The sequence below is a fragment of the Molothrus aeneus genome, unplaced genomic scaffold (genome assembly GCF_037042795.1).
Source record: "Molothrus aeneus isolate 106 unplaced genomic scaffold, BPBGC_Maene_1.0 scaffold_357, whole genome shotgun sequence".
Classification (NCBI taxonomy): Eukaryota; Metazoa; Chordata; class Aves; order Passeriformes; family Icteridae; genus Molothrus; species Molothrus aeneus.
The window spans coordinates 20135-41344 of record NW_027099024.1 but is presented as its reverse complement, the minus strand read 5'-3'; the positions used below and the strand labels follow the sequence as shown (position 1 = coordinate 41344).

The 21210-nt window shown below is 54.0% G+C and overlaps 2 protein-coding genes across 2 annotated transcripts in view; one reads left to right on the top strand and one right to left on the bottom strand.

Annotated features, from left to right (window-relative positions):
- The window catches only part of LOC136570712 (eukaryotic translation initiation factor 3 subunit C-like), a 20067-nt gene extending 19896 nt beyond the window's left edge, over positions 1 to 171 (bottom strand). Inside the window, exon 1 of the mRNA XM_066571159.1 lies at positions 163 to 171. Within this exon, the coding sequence (XP_066427256.1) occupies positions 163 to 171 (9 nt within the window). The remainder of the gene's footprint in view (positions 1 to 162) is intronic.
- Positions 172 to 2112: 1941 nt separating this feature from the next.
- The window catches only part of SRCAP (Snf2 related CREBBP activator protein), a gene marked incomplete at its 3' end in the record, with an annotated part of 39132 nt that continues 20034 nt past the window's right edge, over positions 2113 to 21210 (top strand). Inside the window, exons 1-10 of the mRNA XM_066571162.1 lie at positions 2113 to 2249; positions 6183 to 6342; positions 8772 to 8830; positions 9852 to 9933; positions 11977 to 12066; positions 14244 to 14339; positions 15621 to 15916; positions 17188 to 17365; positions 19086 to 19222; positions 19647 to 19816. Coding sequence (XP_066427259.1) covers positions 2118 to 2249; positions 6183 to 6342; positions 8772 to 8830; positions 9852 to 9933; positions 11977 to 12066; positions 14244 to 14339; positions 15621 to 15916; positions 17188 to 17365; positions 19086 to 19222; positions 19647 to 19816 — 1400 coding nt within the window. The remainder of the gene's footprint in view (positions 2250 to 6182; positions 6343 to 8771; positions 8831 to 9851; positions 9934 to 11976; positions 12067 to 14243; positions 14340 to 15620; positions 15917 to 17187; positions 17366 to 19085; positions 19223 to 19646; positions 19817 to 21210) is intronic.

The window sequence follows — 21210 nt, the reverse complement described above, 5'->3', positions numbered from 1 at the left end:
GGTGAAATTTGGGCGAAATTTGGGTGAAATTCAGTGAAAATTGGGCAAAAATTGGGTGAAATTTGGGTGAAAATTCCGTGAAATTTGGGTCCCCTGGGTCCCCCGGCCCTCTCTGTGAATAATTCAAGGATTTTTTAGGTGGATTCAGGAAATTTTTGGGGCCAATTTCATGAATTTTGGGGATTTTTTTAGGATTTTTGTGGAGATTTTTGGGGATTTTTTGGGGATATTTTTTTAGGATTTTTTTGGAGATTTTTTGGGGATTTTTTGGGGTTTTTGGTGTCCCTCACCGGGACCAATTCAGTGAATTTTTCAGTGAATTTTTTGGGTCAATTTAGTGAATTTTGGGATAAAATCTTTGGTATTATGGGGTTTTTTTGGGATTTTTTAGGTTTATTTTTTGGGGGATATTTTGGGATTTTTTTAAGATTTTTTGGGGGTTTTTGGTGTCCCTCACTGTGACCAATTCAGTGAATTTTTAAGTGAATTTCGCTGATATTTTGGGGCTAAAACCTTCGGGATTTTGGGGTTTTTTTTTTCGGATTTTTTTGGGGTATTTTTTTTTTATTTTTTTCGGGTTTTTTTTTTTCGGATTTGTTTTGGGTTTTTTTAGGGATTTTTTTTGGGGGATTTTTTTCGGATTTTTTTGGGGTATTTTTTTCGGATTTTTTTGGGGATTTTTTTGGGGGGATTTTTTCAGGGATTTTTTTGGGTATTTTTTTGGGGATTTTTTCGGGTATTTTTTTTCGGATTTTTTTGGAGATTTTTTGGGGGTATTTTTTCGGGGATTTTTGGGGGGGATTTTTTTGGGGATTTTTTTCGGATTTTTTTGGGGGTATTTTTTAGGGTATTTTTTCCGGATTTTTTTGGAGATTTTTTTTTGGGGGTATTTTTTGGGGATTTTTTTAGGGTATTTTTTCGGATTTTTTGGGGGATTTTTTTAGGGTATTTTTTTCCGATTTTTGGGGGATTTTTTTAGGGTATTTTTTCGGATTTTTTTGGGGATTTTTTTGGAGATTTTTTCGGATTTTTTCGGGGATTTTTTTTTGGGGATTTTTTTGGGGATTTTTTTCGGATTTTTGGGGGGATTTTTTTGGGGATTTTTTCCGGATTTTTTTGGGGGATTTTTTCGGGTATTTTTTTTCGGATTTTTTTGGGGATTTTTTTAGGATTTTTTTTTCGGATTTTTTTTGGGATTTTTTTAGGGTATTTTTTCAGGGTATTTTTTCGGATTTTTTGGGGGGATTTTTTTGGGGTATTTTTTTTCGTATTTTTTGGGGATTTTTTTCGGATTTTTTTTTTTTTTATTTTTTTTGGGGTATTTTTTCGGGGATTTTTTCGGGGATTTTTTTGGGAATTTTTTGGGGATTTTTTTAGGGGATTTTTTCAGATTTTTTGGGGGGATTTTTTTGGGGTATTTTTTTTCGTATTTTTTGGGGATTTTTTTCGGATTTTTTTTTTTTTTTTTTTTGATTTTTTTGTGGTGTTTTTTCGGGGATTTTTTCGGGGATTCTTTTGGGAATTTTTGGGGATTTCTTTGGGGATTTTTTTCCGGATTTTTCAGGTATTTTTTTCGGATTTTTTGGGGGATTTTTTTAGGGTATTTTTTCAGATTTTTTTAGGATTTTTTCGGGGTATCTTTTTCGGATTTTTTTGGGGATTTTTTTTCGGATTTTTTTGGGGTATTTTTTCGGGGATTTTTTCGGGGATTCTTTTGGGAATTTTTGGGGGATTTCTTTGGGGATTTTTTTCCGGATTTTTCAGGTATTTTTTTCGGATTTTTTGGGGGATTTTTTTAGGGTATTTTTTCAGATTTTTTTAGGATTTTTTCGGGGTATCTTTTTCGGATTTTTTTGGGGATTTTTTTTCGGATTTTTTTGGGGTATTTTTTCGGGGATTTTTTCGGGGATTCTTTTGGGAATTTTTTGGGGATTTCTTTGGGGATTTTTTTCCGGATTTTTCAGGTATTTTTTTCGGATTTTTTGGGGGATTTTTTTAGGGTATTTTTTCAGATTTTTTTAGGATTTTTTCGGGGTATCTTTTTCGGATTTTTTTGGGGATTTTCCCCATCCCCTCCCTCACCTGTCCCCCTTTTTCCCCCGTGCCAGGTGGTGCGGATGGTGATGCGGCACCACGAGGAGCAGCGGCAGCGCCAGGAGCGCGCCAAGCGCGAGGAGCAGGCCAAGCTGCGCCGCGTGGCCGCCGCCATCGCCCGCGAGGTGCGGCACTTCTGGAGCAGCGTGGAGAAGGTACCCGGGCACAGCTGGCACAGCTGGGGCACAGCTGGGGGACAGATGAGGGGGGAAATGGGGAAAAAATGGTGAAAATTGGGAAAAAATCGGTGAAAATTGGGGGAAAATCGGTGAAAATTGGGGGAAAATCGGTGAAAATTGGGGGGAAATGGGTGAAAATTGGGGGGAATTTGGTGAAAATTGGGAAAAAATCGGTGGAAGTTGGGAAAAAATCGGTGAAAATTGGGGGGAAATGGGTGAAAATTGGGGGGAATTTGGTGAAAATTGGGAAAAAATCGGTGAAAATTGGGAAAAAATCGGTGAAAATTGGGGGGAAATGGGTGAAAATTGGGGGGAATTTGGTGAAAATTGGGGGTTCAGGGACACCTGGGGGCACCTGGACACAGCTGGGCACAGCTGGGGGGGAGAAATGGGGGGGAAACGGGGAAAAAAGGGCGAAAATTGGGAGGAAATCGGTGAAAGTTGGAGGGAAATGGGTGAAAATTGGGGGTTCAGGGACACCCGGGCACAGCTGGGCACAGCTGGGGGCGAGAAATGGGGGGGAAAGGGTGAAAATTGGGACAAAATCGGTGAAAATGGGGGGGAATCAGTGAAAGTTGGGGGTTTAGGGACACCCGGGCACAGCTGGCACAGCTGGCACAGCTGGGGGGGAGAAATGGGGGGGAAACGGGGAAAAAAGGCGAAAATTGGGAAAAAATCGGTGAAAATTGGGGGGAAATCGGTGAAAATTGGGAAAAAATCGGTGAAAATTGGGGGGAAATGGGTGAAAATTGGGGGTTCAGGGACACCTGGGCACAGCTGGCACAGCTGGGCACAGCTGGGGGGGAGAAATGGGGGGGAAACGGGGAAAAAAGGCGAAAATTGGGAAAAAATCGGTGAAAGTTGGGAAAAAATCGGTGAAAATTGGGGGGAAATGGTGAAAATTGGGGGGAAATGGGTGAAAATTGGGGGGAATTTGGTGAAAATTGGGGGTTCAGGGACACCTGGGGGCACCTGGACACAGCTGGGCACAGCTGGGGGGAGAAATGGGGGGGAAACGGGGAAAAAAGGCGAAAATTGGGAAAAAATCGGTGAAAATTGGGGGAAAATTGGTGAAAGTTGGGGGGAAATGGGTGAAAATTGGGGGTTTAGGGACACCTGGGCACAGCTGGCACAGCTGGGATACACCTGAGTGCCCCAATGGGTGCCCATCGATGACCCCTGGGTGCCCATTGCTGACCACTGGGTGCCCATCAATGACCATTGCTGACCATTGGGTGCCCATTGCTGACCACTGGGTGTCCATTAATGACCACTGGGTGCCCATTGCTGACCATGGGTGCCCATCAATGACCATTGGGTGCCCATCAATGACCATTGGGTGCCCATTGCTGACCATGGGTGCCCATTTCGCCCCCCGGGGTGCCCATTGCTGACCATTGGGTGCCCATCAATGACCACTGGGTGCCCATCAATGTCCATCAGTGCCCATTGCTGCCCATTGGGTGCCCATCAATGACCATTGCTGACCATGGGGTGCCCATCAATGACCATTGGGTGCCCATTGCTGACCATGGGGTGCCCATCAATGACCATTGCTGACCACGGGGTGCCCATTGCTGACCACTGGGTGCCCATTGGGTGCCCATCAATGACCATCAATGCCCATTGGGTGCCCATCAATGACCATCAATGCCCATTGGGTGTCCATCAATGACCATGGGGTGCCCATCAATGACCATCAATGACCATTGCTGACCCCTGGGTGCCCATTGCTGCCCATTGGGTGCCCATTGCTGACCACTGGGTGTCCATCAATGACCATTGCTGACCCCTGGGTGCCCATTGCTGCCCATTGGGTGCCCATTGCTGACCACTGGGTGTCCATCAATGACCATTGCTGACCCCTGGGTGCCCATTGCTGCCCATTGGGTGCCCATTGCTGACCACTGGGTGTCCATCAATGACCATTGCTGACCCCTGGGTGCCCATTGCTGACCATGGGTGCCCATTGCTGACCATTGGGTGCCCATTTCGCCCCCGAGGTGCCCATTGCTGCCCATTGGGTGTCCATCAATGACCATGGGGTGCCCATCAATGTCCATTGCTGACCATTGGGTGCCCATCAATGACCATCAATGACCATTGCTGACCACTGGGTGCCCATTGCTGACCTTTGGGTGTCCATCAATGCCCATTGCTGACCATGGGGTGCCCATCAATGTCCATCAATGTCCATCAATACCATCGATGACCAGTGGGTGCCCATTGCTGACCATGGGGTGCCCATTGCTGACCATTGGGTGCCCATTGCTGACCACTGGGTGCCCATTGCTGACCATGGGGTGCCCATCAATGTCCATCAATGTCCATCAATACCATCGATGACCAGTGGGTGCCCATTGCTGACCATGGGGTGCCCATCAATGTCCATCAATGTCCATCAATACCATCGATGACCCCTGGGTGCCCATTGCTGACCACTGGGTGTCCATCAATGACCACTGGGTGCCCATTGATGACCATGGGGTGCCCATCAATGACCATTGGGTGCCCATTGGTGACCATGGGGTGCCCATTGCTGACCATTGGGTGCCCATTGCTGACCACTGGGTGCCCATTGCTGACCATGGGGTGCCCATCAATGTCCATCAATGTCCATCAATACCATCGATGACCAGTGGGTGCCCATTGCTGACCATGGGGTGCCCATTGCTGACCATTGGGTGCCCATTGCTGACTTTGGGTGCCCATTGCTGACCATGGGGTGCCCATCAATGTCCGTCAATGTCCATCAGTACCATCGATGACCAGTGGGTGCCCATCAATGACCACTGGGTGCCCATTGGTGACCATGGGGTGCCCATTGCTGACCATTGGGTGCCCATTGCTGACCACTGGGTGCCCATTGCTGACCATGGGGTGCCCATCAATGTTCATCAATGTCCATCAATACCATCGATGACCAGTGGCTGCCCATTGCTGACCACTGGGTGCCCATCGCGGACCACTGGGTGCCCATCAATGACCGATCATGACCACTGGGTGCCCATCAATGACCAATCATGACCACTGGGTGCCCATCAATGACCAATCATGACCACTGGGTGCCCATCAATGACCGATCATGACCACTGGGTGCCCATCAATGACCGATCATGACCACTGGGTGCCCATCAATGACCAATCATGACCACTGGGTGCCCATCAATGACCAATCATGACCACTGGGTGCCCATCAATGACCGATCATGACCACTGGGTGCCCATCAATGACCAATCATGACCACTGGGTGCCCATCAATGACCGATCATGACCACTGGGTGCCCATCAATGACCGATCATGACCACTGGGTGCCCATCAATGACCAATCATGACCACTGGGTGCCCATCAATGACCAATCATGACCATTGGGTGCCCATCAATGACCGATCATGACCATTGGGTGCCCATCAATGACCGATCATGACCATTGGGTGTTCATTAATGGCTTTTGATGTCCATCAATGACCACTGGGTGCCCATCAATGACCATTGCTGCCCATTGGGTGCCCATTGCTGACCATGGGTGCCCATTTCGCCCCCCGGGGTGCCCATTGCTGACCATTGGGTGTCCATCAATGACCATTGCTGACCATTGGGTGCCCATTGCTGCCCATTGGGTGCCCATTGCTGACCATGGGGTGCCCATCAATGACCATTGGGTGCCCATTGCTGACCATTGGGTGCCCATTGCTGACCATTGGGTGCCCATCAATGACCACTGGGTGTCCATTGGGTGCCCATTGCTGCCCATGGGTGCCCATTTCACCCCACGGGGTGCCCATCAATGCCCATTGCTGCCCATTGGGTGCCCATTGCTGCCCATGGGTGCCCATTTCGCCCCCCCCGGGGGTGCCCCCCCTGCCCAGATGTGCCCCCAGCTGTGAGCCAGCTGTGCCGCTGCAGGTGGTGCAGTTCAAGCAGCAGTCGCGGCTGGAGGAGAAGCGCAAGAAGGCGCTGGACCTGCAGCTGGATTTCATCGTGGGCCAGACCGAGCGCTACTCGGACCTGCTGAGCCGCAGCCTCAACGCGCCCCGGCCGCGCCCCGGCGCCCTCGGCTGCCCAGGTAACCCTGGCACAGGGGCTTGGGGGCACCTGGAGGGGGTTTGGGGGTACCTCGGGGGGGTTTGGGGCATCTCAAGGGGGTTTGGGGGTACCTGGAAGGGGTTTGGGGGCATCTGGAGGGGTTTGGGGGCATCTCGGGGGGGTTTGGAACCATCTCAGGGGGGTTTGGGGCATCTGGAAGGGGTTTGGGGGTACCTGGAAGGGGTTTGGGGGCACCTGGAAGGGGTTTGGGGGTACCTCGGGGGGGTTTGGAACCATCTCAGGGGGGTTTGGGGGTACCTGGAAGGGGTTTGGGGACACCTGGAGGGGTTTGGGGCATCTCAGGGGGGTTTGGGGGTACCTGGAAGGGGTTTGGGGGCACCTGGAAGGGGTTTGGGGGTACCTCGGGGGGGTTTGGGGGCATCTCAAGGGGGTTTGGGGGTACCTGGAAGGGGTTTGGGGGCATCTCGGGGGGGTTTGGAACCATCTCAGGGGGGTTTGGGGGCACCTCAGGGTGGGGTTGGGGCATCTCAGGGGGGTTTGGGGGCATCTGGAGGGGGTTTGGGGGTACCTGGAGGGGTTTGGAACCATCTCAGGGGGGTTTGGGGCATCTCAGGGGGTTTGGGGGCACCTCAGGGGGGTTTGGGGCATCTCAAGGGGGTTTGGGGGCACCTTGGGCGGTTTGGGGGTACCTGGGGAGGGTTTGGGAAGGGTTTGGGGTCATCTTGAGGGGCTTTGGGGTCACCTGGGTGATGTGGGTGGGCTCCAGGTGTCCCCCATGGGTGCTCAGGTGTCCCCGTGGGTGCTCAGGTGTCACCCATGGGTGCTCAGGGGGTTCCAGGTGTTACTCATGGGTGTTCAAGTGTCACCCATGGGTGCTCGGGGGGTCCGGGTGTCCCCCATGTGTGCTGAGGTGTCACCCATGGGTTCCCAGGTGTCCCCCATGGGTGCTCAGCTTGTTCCAGGTGTCTCCCATGGGTGTTCAAGTGTCACCCATGGCTGCTCAGGGGGGTCCAGGTGTCTCCCATGGGTTCTCAGGGGGTTCTGGGTGTCACCCGTGGGTGCTTGGGGGGGTCCGGGTGTCACCCGTGGGTGCTCAGGTGTCTCCCATGGGTGCTCAGGTGTCCCCCGTGGGTGCTCAGGTGTCTCCCATGGGTGCTCAGGTGTCTCCCATGGGTGCTCAGGTGTCCCCCATGGGTGCCCAGGTGTCTCCCATGGGTGCTCAGGTGTCACCCATGGGTTCCCAGGTGTCTCCCATGGGTGCTCAGGTGTCACCCATGGGTGCTCAGGGGGGTTCAGGTGTCCCCCGTGGGTTCCCAGGTGTCTCCCATGGGTGCTCAGGTGTCACCCATGGGTGCTCAGGGGGGTTCAGGTGTCCCCCGTGGGTTCCCAGGTGTCTCCCATGGGTTCCCAGGTGTCACCCATGGGTGCTCAGGTGTCCCCCATGGGTGCCCAGGTGTCACCCATGGGTTCCCAGGTGTCCCCCATGGGTTCCCAGGTGTCTCCCATGGGTGCTCAGGTGTCACCCATGGGTGCTCAGGGGGGTTCAGGTGTCCCCCATGGGTTCCCAGGTGTCACCCATGGGTGCTCAGGGGGGTTCAGGTGTCCCCCATGGGTTCCCAGGTGTCACCCATGGGTGCTCAGGTGTCTCCCATGGGTTCCCAGGTGGTTCCCAGGTGTCACCCGTGGGTTCCCAGGTGTCACCCGTGGGTGCTCAGGTGTCACCCATGGGTGCTGGGTGCTCAGGTGTCCCCCGTGGGTTCCCAGGTGTCTCCCATGGGTGCTCAGGTGTCACCCATGGGTGCTCAGGGGGGTTCAGGTGTCCCCCGTGGGTTCCCAGGTGTCTCCCATGGGTTCCCAGGTGTCACCCATGGGTGCTCAGGTGTCCCCCATGGGTGCCCAGGTGTCACCCATGGGTTCCCAGGTGTCCCCCATGGGTGCTCAGGTGTCTCCCATGGGTGCTCAGGTGTCACCCATGGGTTCCCAGGTGTCTCCCATGGGTTCCCAGGTGTCCCCCATGGGTTCCCAGGTGTCCCCCGTGGGTTCCCAGGTGTCACCCGTGGGTGCTCAGGTGTCTCCCATGGGTTCCCAGGTGGTTCCCAGGTGTCTCCCATGGGTGCTCAGGTGTCACCCATGGGTGCTCAGGGGGGTTCAGGTGTCCCCCATGGGTTCCCAGGTGTCACCCATGGGTGCTCAGGTGTCTCCCATGGGTTCCCAGGTGGTTCCCAGGTGTCTCCCACGGGTTCCCAGGTGTCACCCGTGGGTTCCCAGGTGTCTCCCATGGGTGCTCAGGTGTCACCCATGGGTGCTCAGGGGGGTTCAGGTGTCACCCGTGGGTTCCCAGGTGTCTCCCATGGGTGCTCAGGTGTCCCCCGTGGGTTCCCAGGTGTCACCCATGGGTGCTGGGGGCTGTCCCCTGCCCCTCCCCCACCCCGTGTTCTCTCTCCGCAGCCTCGGCCCCCAGCCCCCCCCGGCCCCTCGGGGACCTCCTGGGCTCCCTCCCCCCGCAGGTAACGCCCCTCCCCCACCCCCTCCCCCACCCCTCCCCCACCCGGGGGCAAAGCTGAGACACTGTGGGGGGGGGAAAGGATTTGGGGTTTTTTGGGGATTTTTTGGGATTTTTTTGGGATTTTTGGGCATTTTTTTGGGATTTTTTGGGGATTTTTTTCGGGTTTTTTGGGGATTTTTTGGGATTTTTTGGGGATATTTTTGGGGATTTTTTGGGATTTTTTGGGGATTTTTTTGGGGATTTTTTTCGGGTTTTTGGGGGGATTTTTAAAAAATTTTTGGGGATTTTTTGGGGATTTTTTTCGGGCTTTTTGGGGGATTTTTGGGGGATTTTTTTGGGGGATTTTTTGGGGATTTTTTGGGGATTTTTTGGGATTTTTGAGGGATTTTTTTGGGGGGATTTTTTGGGGATTTTTGGGGATTTTTGGGGGATTTTTGGGGGATTTTTTTGGGATATTTTTAGGGATTTTTTGGGATTTTTGGGGATTTTTTGGGGATATTTTTAGGGATTTTTTGGGATTTTTGGGGACTTTTTTGGGGATTTTTGGGGATTTTTTTGGGGATTTTTTGGGGATATTTTTGGGGATTTTTGGAGATTTTTTTGGGGATTTTTTTGGGGGATTTTTGGGATTTTTTGGGGATTTGGGGATTTTTTTGGGGATTTTTTGGGGATTTTTGGGGATTTTTTGGGGATTTTTGGGGATTTTTTGGGGGATTTTTGGGGGATTTTTTGGGATTTTTTGGGGATTTTTTTGGGGGATTTTTGGGGGGTTTTTTGGGATTTTTTGGGGTTTTTTTGGGGGATTTTTTTTCGGGTTTTTTGGGTTTTTTTTGGGTTTTTTGGGGATTTTTTGGGGGGATTTTTGGGGATTTTTTGGGGGGATTTTTTGGGGATTTTTTTGGTTTTTTTGGGGGGATTTTTGGGATTTTTTGGGGTTTTTTTTTTTTTTTTGATTTTTTGGGGATTTTTTTTTGGGTTTTTTTTGTGTCCCTCCCCCACCCTCAGCTGTCCCCTCCCCCCAGGTGCTGAGGCGGGGCCGGGACCCTCCCCCACCCTGGGGACCCCGTGAGGAGGATGAGGAGTTCGAGGCTGAGGAGGAGGAAGGTGAGACCCGGTCGGAGCCATTTTGGGGCCATTTGGGGCCATTTTGGAGCCATTTTGGGGCCATTTTCCACCATTTTGGGGCCATTTTGGGGCCATTTTCCACCATTTTGGGGCCATTTGGGGCCATTTTGGGGCCATTTGGGGCCATTTGGGGCCATTTTGGAGCCATTTTGGGGCCATTTTCCACCATTTTGGGGCCATTTTGGGGCCATTTTCCACCATTTTGGGGCCATTTGGGGCCATTTTGGGGCCATTTGGGGCCATTTTGGGCCATTTCGGGGCCATTTTCCACCATTTGGGGCCATTTGGGGCCATTTTGGGGCCATTTGGGGCCATTTTGGGCCATTTTGGGGCCATTTTCCACCATTTTGGGCCATTTTGGGGCCATTTTGGGCCATTTTCCACCATTTTGGGGCCATTTTGGGGCCATTTTCCACCATTTTGGGGCCATTTTGGAGCCATTTTGGGGCCATTTGGGGCCATTTTGGGGCCATTTGGGGCCATTTTGGGGCCTTTTGGGGCCATTTTGGAGCCATTTTCCACCATTTTGGGCCATTTTGGGCCATTTTGGGGCCACTTTGGGGCCATTTTGGGGCCACTTTGGGGCCATTTTGGGGCCATTTTGGGGCCATTTTCCACCATTTTGGGCCATTTTGGTTCAATTTCCTGCAATTTGCTGCCATTTTGGGGCCATTTCCCACCATTTTTGACCATTTTGGGGCCATTTTTCACCATTTTTGGCCGTTTTGGTTCAATTTGCCTCAATTTGGTGCCATTTTTCCTCCATTTGGTGCCGTTTTGGGGCCATTTTTCGCCATTTTCATTCAATTTGCTCCATTTTTGATCCATTTCTGCCATTTTCCGCCATTTCTGCCATTTTGGTGCCATTTGAGGCCAATTTTTTGTCATTTTGTGCCATTTTCTGCCATTTTTGGCCAATTTGCTACAATTTGGCGCCATTTTGGGGCCATTTGGTGCCATCTTTGACCATTTTGATTCAATTTCCTGCAATCTGGTGCCATTTTCAGCCATTTTGGTGCCATTTTTGGCCACTTTGGGGCCATTTTCTGCCAATTTGGTGCCATTTTTTACCATTTTGGGGCCGGTTTTGGCCATTTTGGTCTCGTTTGCTGCCATTTGAGGCCAATTTTTTGTCATTTTGTGCCACTTTGGTGCCATTTTTGCTCCATTTGGGGCCATTTTGGGGCCATTTTTGGCCATTTTAATTCCATTTGCTCCATCTGGTTCCATTTTTGGCCATTTTGGTGCCATTTTGGTTCAGTTTGTTGCAATTTGGTGCCATTTTTGGCCATTTTGTGCCATTTTTGGCCATTTTGGTGCCATTTTCTGCCATTTTTTTTGTCATTTTGGTCCCATTTGGTGCCATTTTTGACCATTTTTGACCATTTTGCTCTCATTTGGTGCCATTTTTTGGCCATTTTGGTCCCATTTTGGTCTCATTTTCTGCCACTTTTGCCCATTTTGGTCTCATTTTTGGCCATTTTCTGCCATTTTTGTCCACTTTGGCCTCATTTGGTGCCATTTTCTGCCATTTTGGACCACTTTTGGCCATTTTGGTCTCATTTGGTGCCATTTTTTGTCATTTTGGCCTCATTTGGTGGCATTTTTGCCCATTTTGCTCTCATTTGGTGACATTTTGATGCCATTTTTGCTCTCATTTGGTGCCATTTTGGTCTCATTTTGTGCCATTTTTGCCCATTTTTTGTCTTTTTTTTGCCATTTTCTGCCATTTTTGGTGCCATTTTTGGTGCCATTTTTGTGCCATTTTCTGCCATTTTGTGGCGTTTTTGGTGCCATTTTCGGCCATTTTTTGCCATTTTCTGCCATTTTCTGCCATTTTGTGGCGCTTTTGGTGCCATTTTGTGCCATTTTTGGCCATTTTGGTCCGATTTGCTCTCATTTGGTGCCATTTTTGGCCATTTGGTGCCATTTTTGGCCAGTTTGTGCCATTTTTGCCCATTTTTTCTCTCACTTTGTGCCATTTTTGGCCGTTTCTGGTGACGTTTCCGTGTCCCCGGGCAGGTGAGGATGAGGAGGACACGATCGCGGCCCAGGAGCGCCTGGAGGGCGACGTCGATCACCAGCAGGAGCTGGACGACCTGGCCAGGGAGGGTGAGTGACCCAAAATCACCCAAAATCACCCAAAATCACCCCAAAATCACCCAAAATACAGAAAAATGCCCAAAAATTTAAAAAAACCCCATAAAAATACTCAAAATTACCCCAAAATCAACCCAAAATCAACCCAAAATACAGAAAAATGCCCAAAATTCACCTGAAATACCCCAAAGTACCCCAAAATCCTGAGCAGGAGCTGGGTGACCTGGCCAGGGAGGGTGAGTGACCAAAACCACCCAAAATCACCCAAAATTAACCAAAATCACCCAAAATTACCCCAAAATCACCCAAAATTACCCCAAAATCAACCCAAAATACAGAAAAATGCCCAAAAATTAAAAAAAAGCTCTCTAAAAGCTGGAAAAAAAAAACCATAAAAACACCCAAAATTAACCCAAAATCAACCCAAAATCACCCAAAATTAACCCAAAATCACCCAAAACCACCCAAAATCACCCAAAATTACCCCAAAATCAACCCAAAATTACCCCCAAATTAACTCAAAATACAGAAAAATGCCCAAAAATTAAAAAAAAAAAAAACAACACTCTAAAAGCTGGAAAAGACCCCTAAAAACACCCAAAATTACCCCAAAATCACCCAAAATCAACCCAAGATTAACCCAAAATCCAGAAAATCACCCAAAAATAGGAAAAAAAAACCCCATAAAAATACTCCAAAATTACCAAAAATGATCCCAAAATCCCCAGATGTCCCCAGGTGTGTCCCAGGTGTAACCCCAGGTGTATTTTAGGTGTCCCCAGGTGTATCTCAGGTGTATCCTGGGTGTAACCCAGGTGTATCCCAGGTGCACCCCAGGTGTGTTCCAGGTGTAACCTCAGGTGTACCCCAGGTGTAACCCAGGTGTATTTTAGGTGTCCCCAGGTGTACCCCAGGTGTAACCCCAAGTGCCCCCAGGTGTGTTCCAGGTGTATTTTAGGTGTCCCCAGGTGTAACCCAGGTGTACCCCAGGTGTATTTTAGGTGTCCCCAGGTGCCCCCAGGTGTGTCCCAGGTGTATTTTAGGTGTCCCCAGGTGTATCCCAGGTGTGTTTTAGGTGCCCCCAGGTGTAACCCAGGTGTAACCCCAGGTGTATTTTAGGTGTCCCCAGGTGTAACCCAGGTGTACCCCAGGTGTAACCCCAGGTGCCCCCAGGTGTGTTCCAGGTGTATTTTAGGTGCCCCCAGGTGCCCCCAGGTGTAACCCCAGGTGTAACCCCAGGTGTGTTCCAGGTGTAACCCCAGGTGTGACTCTCAGGTGTCCCCAGGTGTATCTCAAGTGTATCTCACGTGTAACCCCAGGTGCCCCCCAGGTGTAACCCCAGGTGTGTTTCAGGTGTGTCCCAGCTGTATCCCAGGTGTATTTTAGGTGTCCCCAGTTTTAAACCAGGTGTAACCCCAGGTGTAACCCAGGTGTCTCTCAGGTGCCCCCAGGTGTAACCCAGGTGTGACTCTCAGGTGTAACCCAGGTGTGACTCTCAGGTGTACCCCAGGTGCCCCCAGGTGTGTTTCAGGTGCCCCCAGGTGTGTCCCAAGTGTATCTCAGATGTAACCCAGGTGTATTTCAGGTGTGACTCTCAGGTGTGTTGCAGGTGTAACCCCCCCCCAGGTGTAAGCCCAGGTGTGACTCTCAGGTGTATCCCCAGGTCTAACCCCAGGTGTTTCCCAGCTGTACCCCAGGTGTGTTTCAGGTGTATCTCAGGTGTACCCCAGGTGTAACCCAGGTGTCCCCAGGTGTGTTCCAGGTGTAACCCAGGTGTGTTCCAGGTGTATCTCAGGTGTGACTCTCAGGTGTACCCCAGGTGTAACCCAGGTGCCCCCAGGTGTGTTCGAGGTGTAACCCAGGTGTGTTCCAGGTGTCCCCAGGTGTGTTCCAAGTGTAACCCAGGTGTGTTCCAGGTGTCCCCAGGTGTGTTCCAGGTGTATTTTAGGTGCCCCCAGGTGACCCCAGGTGTGTTCCAGGTGTGTCCCCAGGTGTACCTCCAGGTGTGTTCCAGGTGTATCTCAGGTGTGACTCTCAGGTGTACCCCAGGTGTGTCCCCAGGTGTATCTCAGGTGTCCCCAGGTGTGTTCCAGGTGTATTTTAGGTGCCCCCAGGTGTGTTCCAGGTGTATTTTAGGTGTCCCCAGGTGTGTTCCAGGTGTCCCCAGGTGTAACCCAGGTGTGTTCCAGGTGCGCTGCCCATGGAGGAGCTGCTCCAGCGTTACCGCGGCGCCTTCGCCGACTCCGACTGCGACTCCGCCCCCGGCGCCAGCAGCACCCGCTCAGGTGAGCACAGGTGTGACTGGGACTGCCCAGGTGTGACTGGGACCCTGCCCAGGTGTGACTGTACCTGCCCAGGTGTGACAGGGACTGTCCAGGTGTGACTGGGACCTGTCCAGGTGTGACAGGGACTGTCCAGGTGTGACTGTACCTGCACAGGTGTGACTGGGACCCTGCACAGGTGTGACTGTACCTGCACAGGTGTGACTGGGACCCTGCACAGGTGTGACTGGGACCTGCACAGGTGTGACTGTGACTGTCCAGGTGTGACTGGACCTGCCCAGGTGTGACAGGGACCCTGCCCAGGTGTGTTCTGTGATTGTACCTGCACAGGTGTGACACGGACCCTGCCCAGGTGTGATTGTACCTGCCCAGGTGTGTCTGTCATTGTACCTGCCCAGGTGTGACTGGGACTGTCCAGGTGTGCTCTAAACCCCTCCCAGGTGTGTCTGTACCTGTCCAGGTGTGCCTGTACCTGTCCAGGTGTTCTCTCAGGTGTGTCTGTACCTATCCAGGTGCGCTCTCAGGTGTGTCTGTACCTGTCCAGGTGTGCTCTATCCCCATCCCAGGTGTGTCTGTACCTGTCCAGGTGTGCTCTAACCCCATTCCAGGTGTGCTCTATCCCCATCCCAGGTGTGCCTGTACCTGTCCAGGTGTGTCTGTACCTGTCCAGGTGTGCTCTAAACCCCTCTCAGGTGTGTCTGTACCTGTCCAGGTGTTCTCTCAGGTGTGTCTGTACCTATCCAGGTGCGCTCTCAGGTGTGTCTGTACCTGTCCAGGTGTGCTCTAACCCCATCCCAGGTGTGCCTGTACCTGCCCAGGTGTGTCTGTACCTGTCCAGGTGTGCTCTAATCCCCTCCCAGGTGTGCCTGTACCTGTCCAGGTGTGTCTGTACCTATCCAGGTGCGCTCTCAGGTGTGTCTGTACCTGTCCAGGTGTGCTCTATCCCCCTCCCAGGTGTGTCTGTACCTGTCCAGGTGTGTCTGTACCTGTCCAGGTGTGCTCTAACCCCCTCCCAGGTGTGCCTGTACCTGTCCAGGTGTGTCTATACCTGTCCAGGTGCGCTCTCAGGTGTGTCTGTACCTGTCCAGGTGTGCTCTAACCCCCTCCCAGGTGTGCCTGTACCTGTCCAGGTGTGCCTGTACCTGTCCAGGTGTGTCTATACCTGTCCAGGTGCGCTCTCAGGTGTGTCTGTACCTGTCCAGGTGTGCTCTAACCCCCTCCCAGGTATCCCAAACCCCCTCAGGTGCCTCCCAGCCCTGCCCTGACCTCACCTGTCCGTTCCAGACTCACCTGGCAGCGACGACGACGATGATGACGATGACGATGACGACGATGACGACGACGACGAAGCCGACGACGAGGAGGAGGAGGAGGAGGGGGAGGGGCAGGAGGGCGGGGCCGGGGCTCCAGGTGAGCCCGGCGGCCCCGGGGGCGTGGCTGCCCCGCCCGCACCTGCCCAGGTGAGCCCGGCGGCGGCTCCGGAGGCGCCCGCGGGCCCCGCCCCCAAGAAGGAGATCAGCGACATCGCGGCGGCGGCGGAGAGCCTGCAGCCCAAGGGGTACACGCTGGCCACCACACAGGTGAGAGACACACCTGGGGACAGGTGAGAGACACCTGGGATACACCTGGGGACAGGTGAGACACACCTGGGTACAGCTGGGCACACAGAGCCTGCAGCCCAAGGGGTACACGCTGGCCACCACACAGGTGAGAGACACACCTGGATACACCTGGGCACACCTGGGATACACCTGGGACTGACTCACCTGTGCCTCACATGAGGGGGTTCTTTGCCTCACCTGTGCCTCACCTGTGCCAGACCCACCTGTGATGGGGGTTCTGTCACTCACCTGTGACACACCTGGGGGGGTACCTGTGCCTCACCTGTGCCTCACCTGTGTGCCTCACTCACCTGTGACACACGTGAGGGGTTACCTGTGACTCACCTGTGACACATCTGTGCCTGACTCACCTGTGCCAGGGGTTCTGAGCCTCACCTGTGCCACACCTGAGGGGGTTCTGTGCCTCACCTGTGCCTGACTCACCTGTGGCACACCTGTGTCTCACCTGAGTCTTACCTGGCACTGACTCACCTGGGACTCACCTGTGTCGGGTTCTGTCCCTCACCTGTGCCTGACCTGTGCCTGACTCACCTGTGTCAGGGGTTCTGTGACACACCTGAGGGGGTACCTGTGCCTCACCTGTGCCTGACTCACCTGTGTCAGGGATTCTGTGACACACCTGAGGGGGTACCTGTGCCTCACCTGTGCCTGACTCACCTGTGTCAGGGATTCTGTGCCTCATGTGTGTCTCACCTGTGTCTCACCTGTGTCAGGGGCTCTGTGCCTCACCTGTGACACACCTGGGGGGGCTCTGTGCCTCACCTGTGCCAGGGGTGCTGTGCCTGCCTCACCTGGGCCTCACCTGTGTCGGGGGTTCTGTGCCTCACCTGTGACACACCTGGGGGGGTTCTGTGCCTCACCTGTGTCTCACCTGTCCGTCACCTGTGCCTGTCTCACCTGTGCCAGGGGTTCTGTGCCTCACCTGTGACACACCTGGGGGGGTTCTGTGCCTCACCTGTGTCTCACCTGTCCGTCACCTGTGCCTGTCTCACCTGTGCCAGGGGTTCTGTGCCTCACCTGTGCCTCACCTGTGACAGACCTGAGGGGGTGCCTGTGCCTCACCTGTGCCTGACTCACCTGTGTCTCACCTGTGCCTGTCTCACTTGTGCCCTTGTCTCACCTGTGCCTCACCTGTGCCTCACCTGTGCCTGACTCACCTGTGTCAGGGGTTCTGTGCCTCATGTGTGCCTCACCTGTCTCTCACCTGTTCCGGTGTCTCACCTGCGCAGGTGAAGACGCCGATCCCGCACCTGCTGCGGGGCACGCTGCGCGAGTACCAGCACATCGGGCTGGACTGGCTGGTGACCATGTACGAGAAGAAGCTGAACGGGATCCTGGCCGACGAGATGGGGCTGGGCAAAACCATCCAGACCATCTCGCTGCTGGCGCACCTGGCCTGCGAGAAAGGTAACGCACCTGGGCACACCTGAGAGACATTGGGTACACCTGGGTACACCTGGGTACACCTGGGTACGGCTACAGTCACTGCACACACCTGGGATGGGGCTGGGCAAAACCATCCAGACCATCTCGCTGCTGGCGCACCTGGCCTGCGAGAAAGGTAACGCACCTGGGCACACCTGAGAGACATTGGGTACACCTGGGATACACCTGCGAGCCATAACATACACCTGGGATGGGGCTGGGAAAAACCATCCAGACCATCTCGCTGCTGGCGCACCTGGCCTGCGAGAAACGTAACGCACCTGGGCACACCTGAGAGTCATGGGATACACCTGGGATACACCTGGGATACACCTGAGAGCCATAACATACACCTGAGAGCCATAACATACACCTGAGAGCCATAACATACACCTGGGATACACCTGAGAGCCATTGCACACACCTGGGATGGGGCTGGGCAAAACCATCCAGACGATCTCGCTGCTGGCGCACCTGGCCTGCGAGAAAGGTAACGCACCTGGACACACCTGAGAGACATTGGGTACACCTGGGATACACCTGGGTACACCTGGGTATGGCTACAGTCACTGCACACACCTGGGATGGGGCTGGGCAAAACCATCCAGACCATCTCGCTGCTGGCGCACCTGGCCTGCGAGAAAGGTAACGCACCTGGGACACACCTGAGAGCCATAACATACACCTGGGATACACCTGAGAGCCATTGCACACACCTGGGATGGGGCTGGGCAAAACCATCCAGACCATCTCGCTGCTGGCGCACCTGGCCTGCGAGAAAGGTAACGCACCTGGACACACCTGAGAGCCATGGGATACACCTGGGATACACCTGGGATACACCTGAGAGCCATAACATACACCTGGGATGGGGCTGGGCAAAACCATCCAGACGATCTCGCTCCTGGCGCACCTGGGACACACCTGAGAGCCATAACGTACACCTGGGATACACCTGGGTACACCTGGGTACAGCTACAGTCACTGCACACACCTGGGATGGGGCTGGGCAAAACCATCCAGACGATTTCCCTGCTGGCGCACCTGGCCTGCGAGAAAGGTAACGCACCTGGGTACACCTGAGAGTCATGGGATACACCTGCGACACACCTGGGTACACCTGAGAGTCATTGGATACAGCTGGGACACAGCTGGGTATGGCTACAGTCACTGCACACACCTGGGGATACACCTGAGAGCCATAACATACACCTGGGGCACACCTGGCACACACCTGGGTACAGCTGGGCACGCCTGAGACTCATAACATACACCTGGGCACACCTGGGGCACACCTGGGCAGGTTTGGAGGTTCCCAGGACTCACCTGGGGCTGATTTCGGGTCTCACCTGTGCACAGGTAGCTGGGGTTTCACCTGAGCCCCTTTAGGGGGTTCTGAGTCACACCTGGACAGGTTTAGGACTCACCTGACCCTCATTTTGGGTGTCTCACCTGTGCACAGGTAGCTGGGGCCCTCACCTGGGGCTCACCTGAGCCACACCTGGGCAGGTTTGGGGGTTCCTTGAGCCCTTTCCCGGGTCCCTCACCTGGGGCTCATTTCGGGTGTCCCACCTGTCCCTCACCTGGGCCTCACCTGAGCCCCTTTAGGGGGTTCTGAGTCATACCTGGACAGGTTTGGGGGTTCCTGGCCCTCACCTGGGGCTGATTTTGGGTGTCTCACCTGTCCCTCACCTGTGCGCAGGTAGCTGGGGCCCTCACCTGATCATCGTGCCCACCTCGGTGATGCTCAACTGGGAGATGGAGCTCAAGCGCTGGTGCCCCAGCTTCAAAATCCTCACCTACTACGGGGCGCAGAAAGAGCGGCGCCTCAAGAGACAGGTGGGCACACCTGGGCACACCTGGGCACACCTGGGCACACACCTGGGCACACCTGGGAGGGGGTGGGCCAAAAAAAACCCGCGAAAATTGGGTGGAAAATGGGGATTTTGGGGTTGAAAATGGGGATTTTGGGGTTACCTGGGCACACCTGGGCACACCTGGGCTGTGTTTTTGAGGTTTTTTGAGCTTTTTTCGAGGTTTTTGGGCCGTTTTCCGCGGGGATTTGGGGCTCACCTGCCTCACCTGCCTCACCTGCCTCACCTGCGCAGGGCTGGACCAAGCCCAACACTGGTGCTGCACACCTGGGCACACCTGGGCACACCTGGGCTGTGTTTTTGAGGTTTTTTGAGCTTTTTTCGAGGTTTTTGGGCCGTTTTTCGCGGGGATTTGGGGCTCACCTGCCTCACCTGCCTCACCTGCGCAGGGCTGGACGAAGCCGAACGCCTTCCACGTGTGCATCACCTCGTACAAGCTGGTGCTGCAGGACCACCAGGCGTTCCGCAGGAAGAACTGGAAGTACCTGATCCTGGACGAGGCGCAGAACATCAAAAACTTCAAATCCCAGCGCTGGCAGTCCCTGCTCAACTTCAACAGGTGAGCGACACACCTGGGCACAGGTGAGACACGGGGGGGACAGACAGAGCAGCACACACCTGGGCACAGGTGAGACCCAGAACATCAAAAACTTCAAATCCCAGCGCTGGCAGTCCCTGCTCAACTTCAACAGGTGAGAGCAGCACACCTGGGCACAGGTGAGACACGGGGGGGACAGACAGAGCAGCACACACCTGGGCACAGGTGAGACCCAGAACATCAAAAACTTCAAATCCCAGCGCTGGCAGTCCCTGCTCAACTTCAACAGGTGAGCAACACACCTGGGCACAGGTGAGACAGGTGAGACACAGGGACAGGTGAGAGACAGAGGGGACAGGTGAGAGACAAGCGCTGGCAGTCCCTGCTCAACTTCAACAGGTGAGAGCAGCACACCTGGGCACAGGTGAGACACAGGGGGGACAGGGGAGAGACAGGGGACAGACAGAGCAGCACACACCTGGGCACAGGTGAGACAGGGACAGGGGAGAGACAGGGACAGGTGAGCACACACCTGGGCACAGGTGAGACACAAGCACTGGCAGTCCCTGCTCAATTTCAACAGGTGAGGAGTGCATACCTGGGCACAGGTGAGACAGGGACAGGTGAGAGACAGAGGGGACAGGTGAGACACGGGGGGGACAGGTGAGACCCCGGGGGGGACAGGTGAGAGACAAGCGCTGGCAGTCCCTGCTCAACTTCAACAGGTGAGGAGCACACCTGGGCACAGGTGAGGGATGGGGGGGGACAGGTGAGAGACAAGGGACAGGTGAGACACAGGTGAGAGACAGGGACAGGTGAGAGACAAGCACTGGCAGTCCCTGCTCAACTTCAACAGGTGAGTGATGCACACCTGGGCACAGGTGAGACACAGGGGAGAGACAGGGGAGACACAGGGACAGGTGAGTCAGAAGCGCTGGCAGTCCCTGCTCAACTTCAACAGGTGAGGAGTGCACACCTGGGCACAGGTGAGACAGGTGAGACACGGGGGACAGGGGAGACACAGGTGAGGACGGGGACAGGTGAGTACGCTACACCTGGGCACAGGGGAGAGACAGGGACAGGTGAGAGACAGGGGACAGACAGAGCCACACACCTGGCACACAGGTGAGACACGGGGGAGACAGGTGAGACACAGGTGAGCGGCGCACCTGGGACACAGGGGAGAGACAGGGACAGGTGAGTGGGCACAGGTGAGACAGGTGAGATGGGGGAGACAGCGGTGAGACAGAGCAGCACACCTGGCACACAGGTGAGACACAGGAGAGACACAGGGGAGCCGGCGCAGGTGAGGCAGGTGAGGAACGGGGCAGGTGAGCGCGCACCTGGCACACAGGTGAGGACAGGGACAGGTGAGACACAGGTGAGACGGGTGAGGACAGGGACAGACAGAGCCG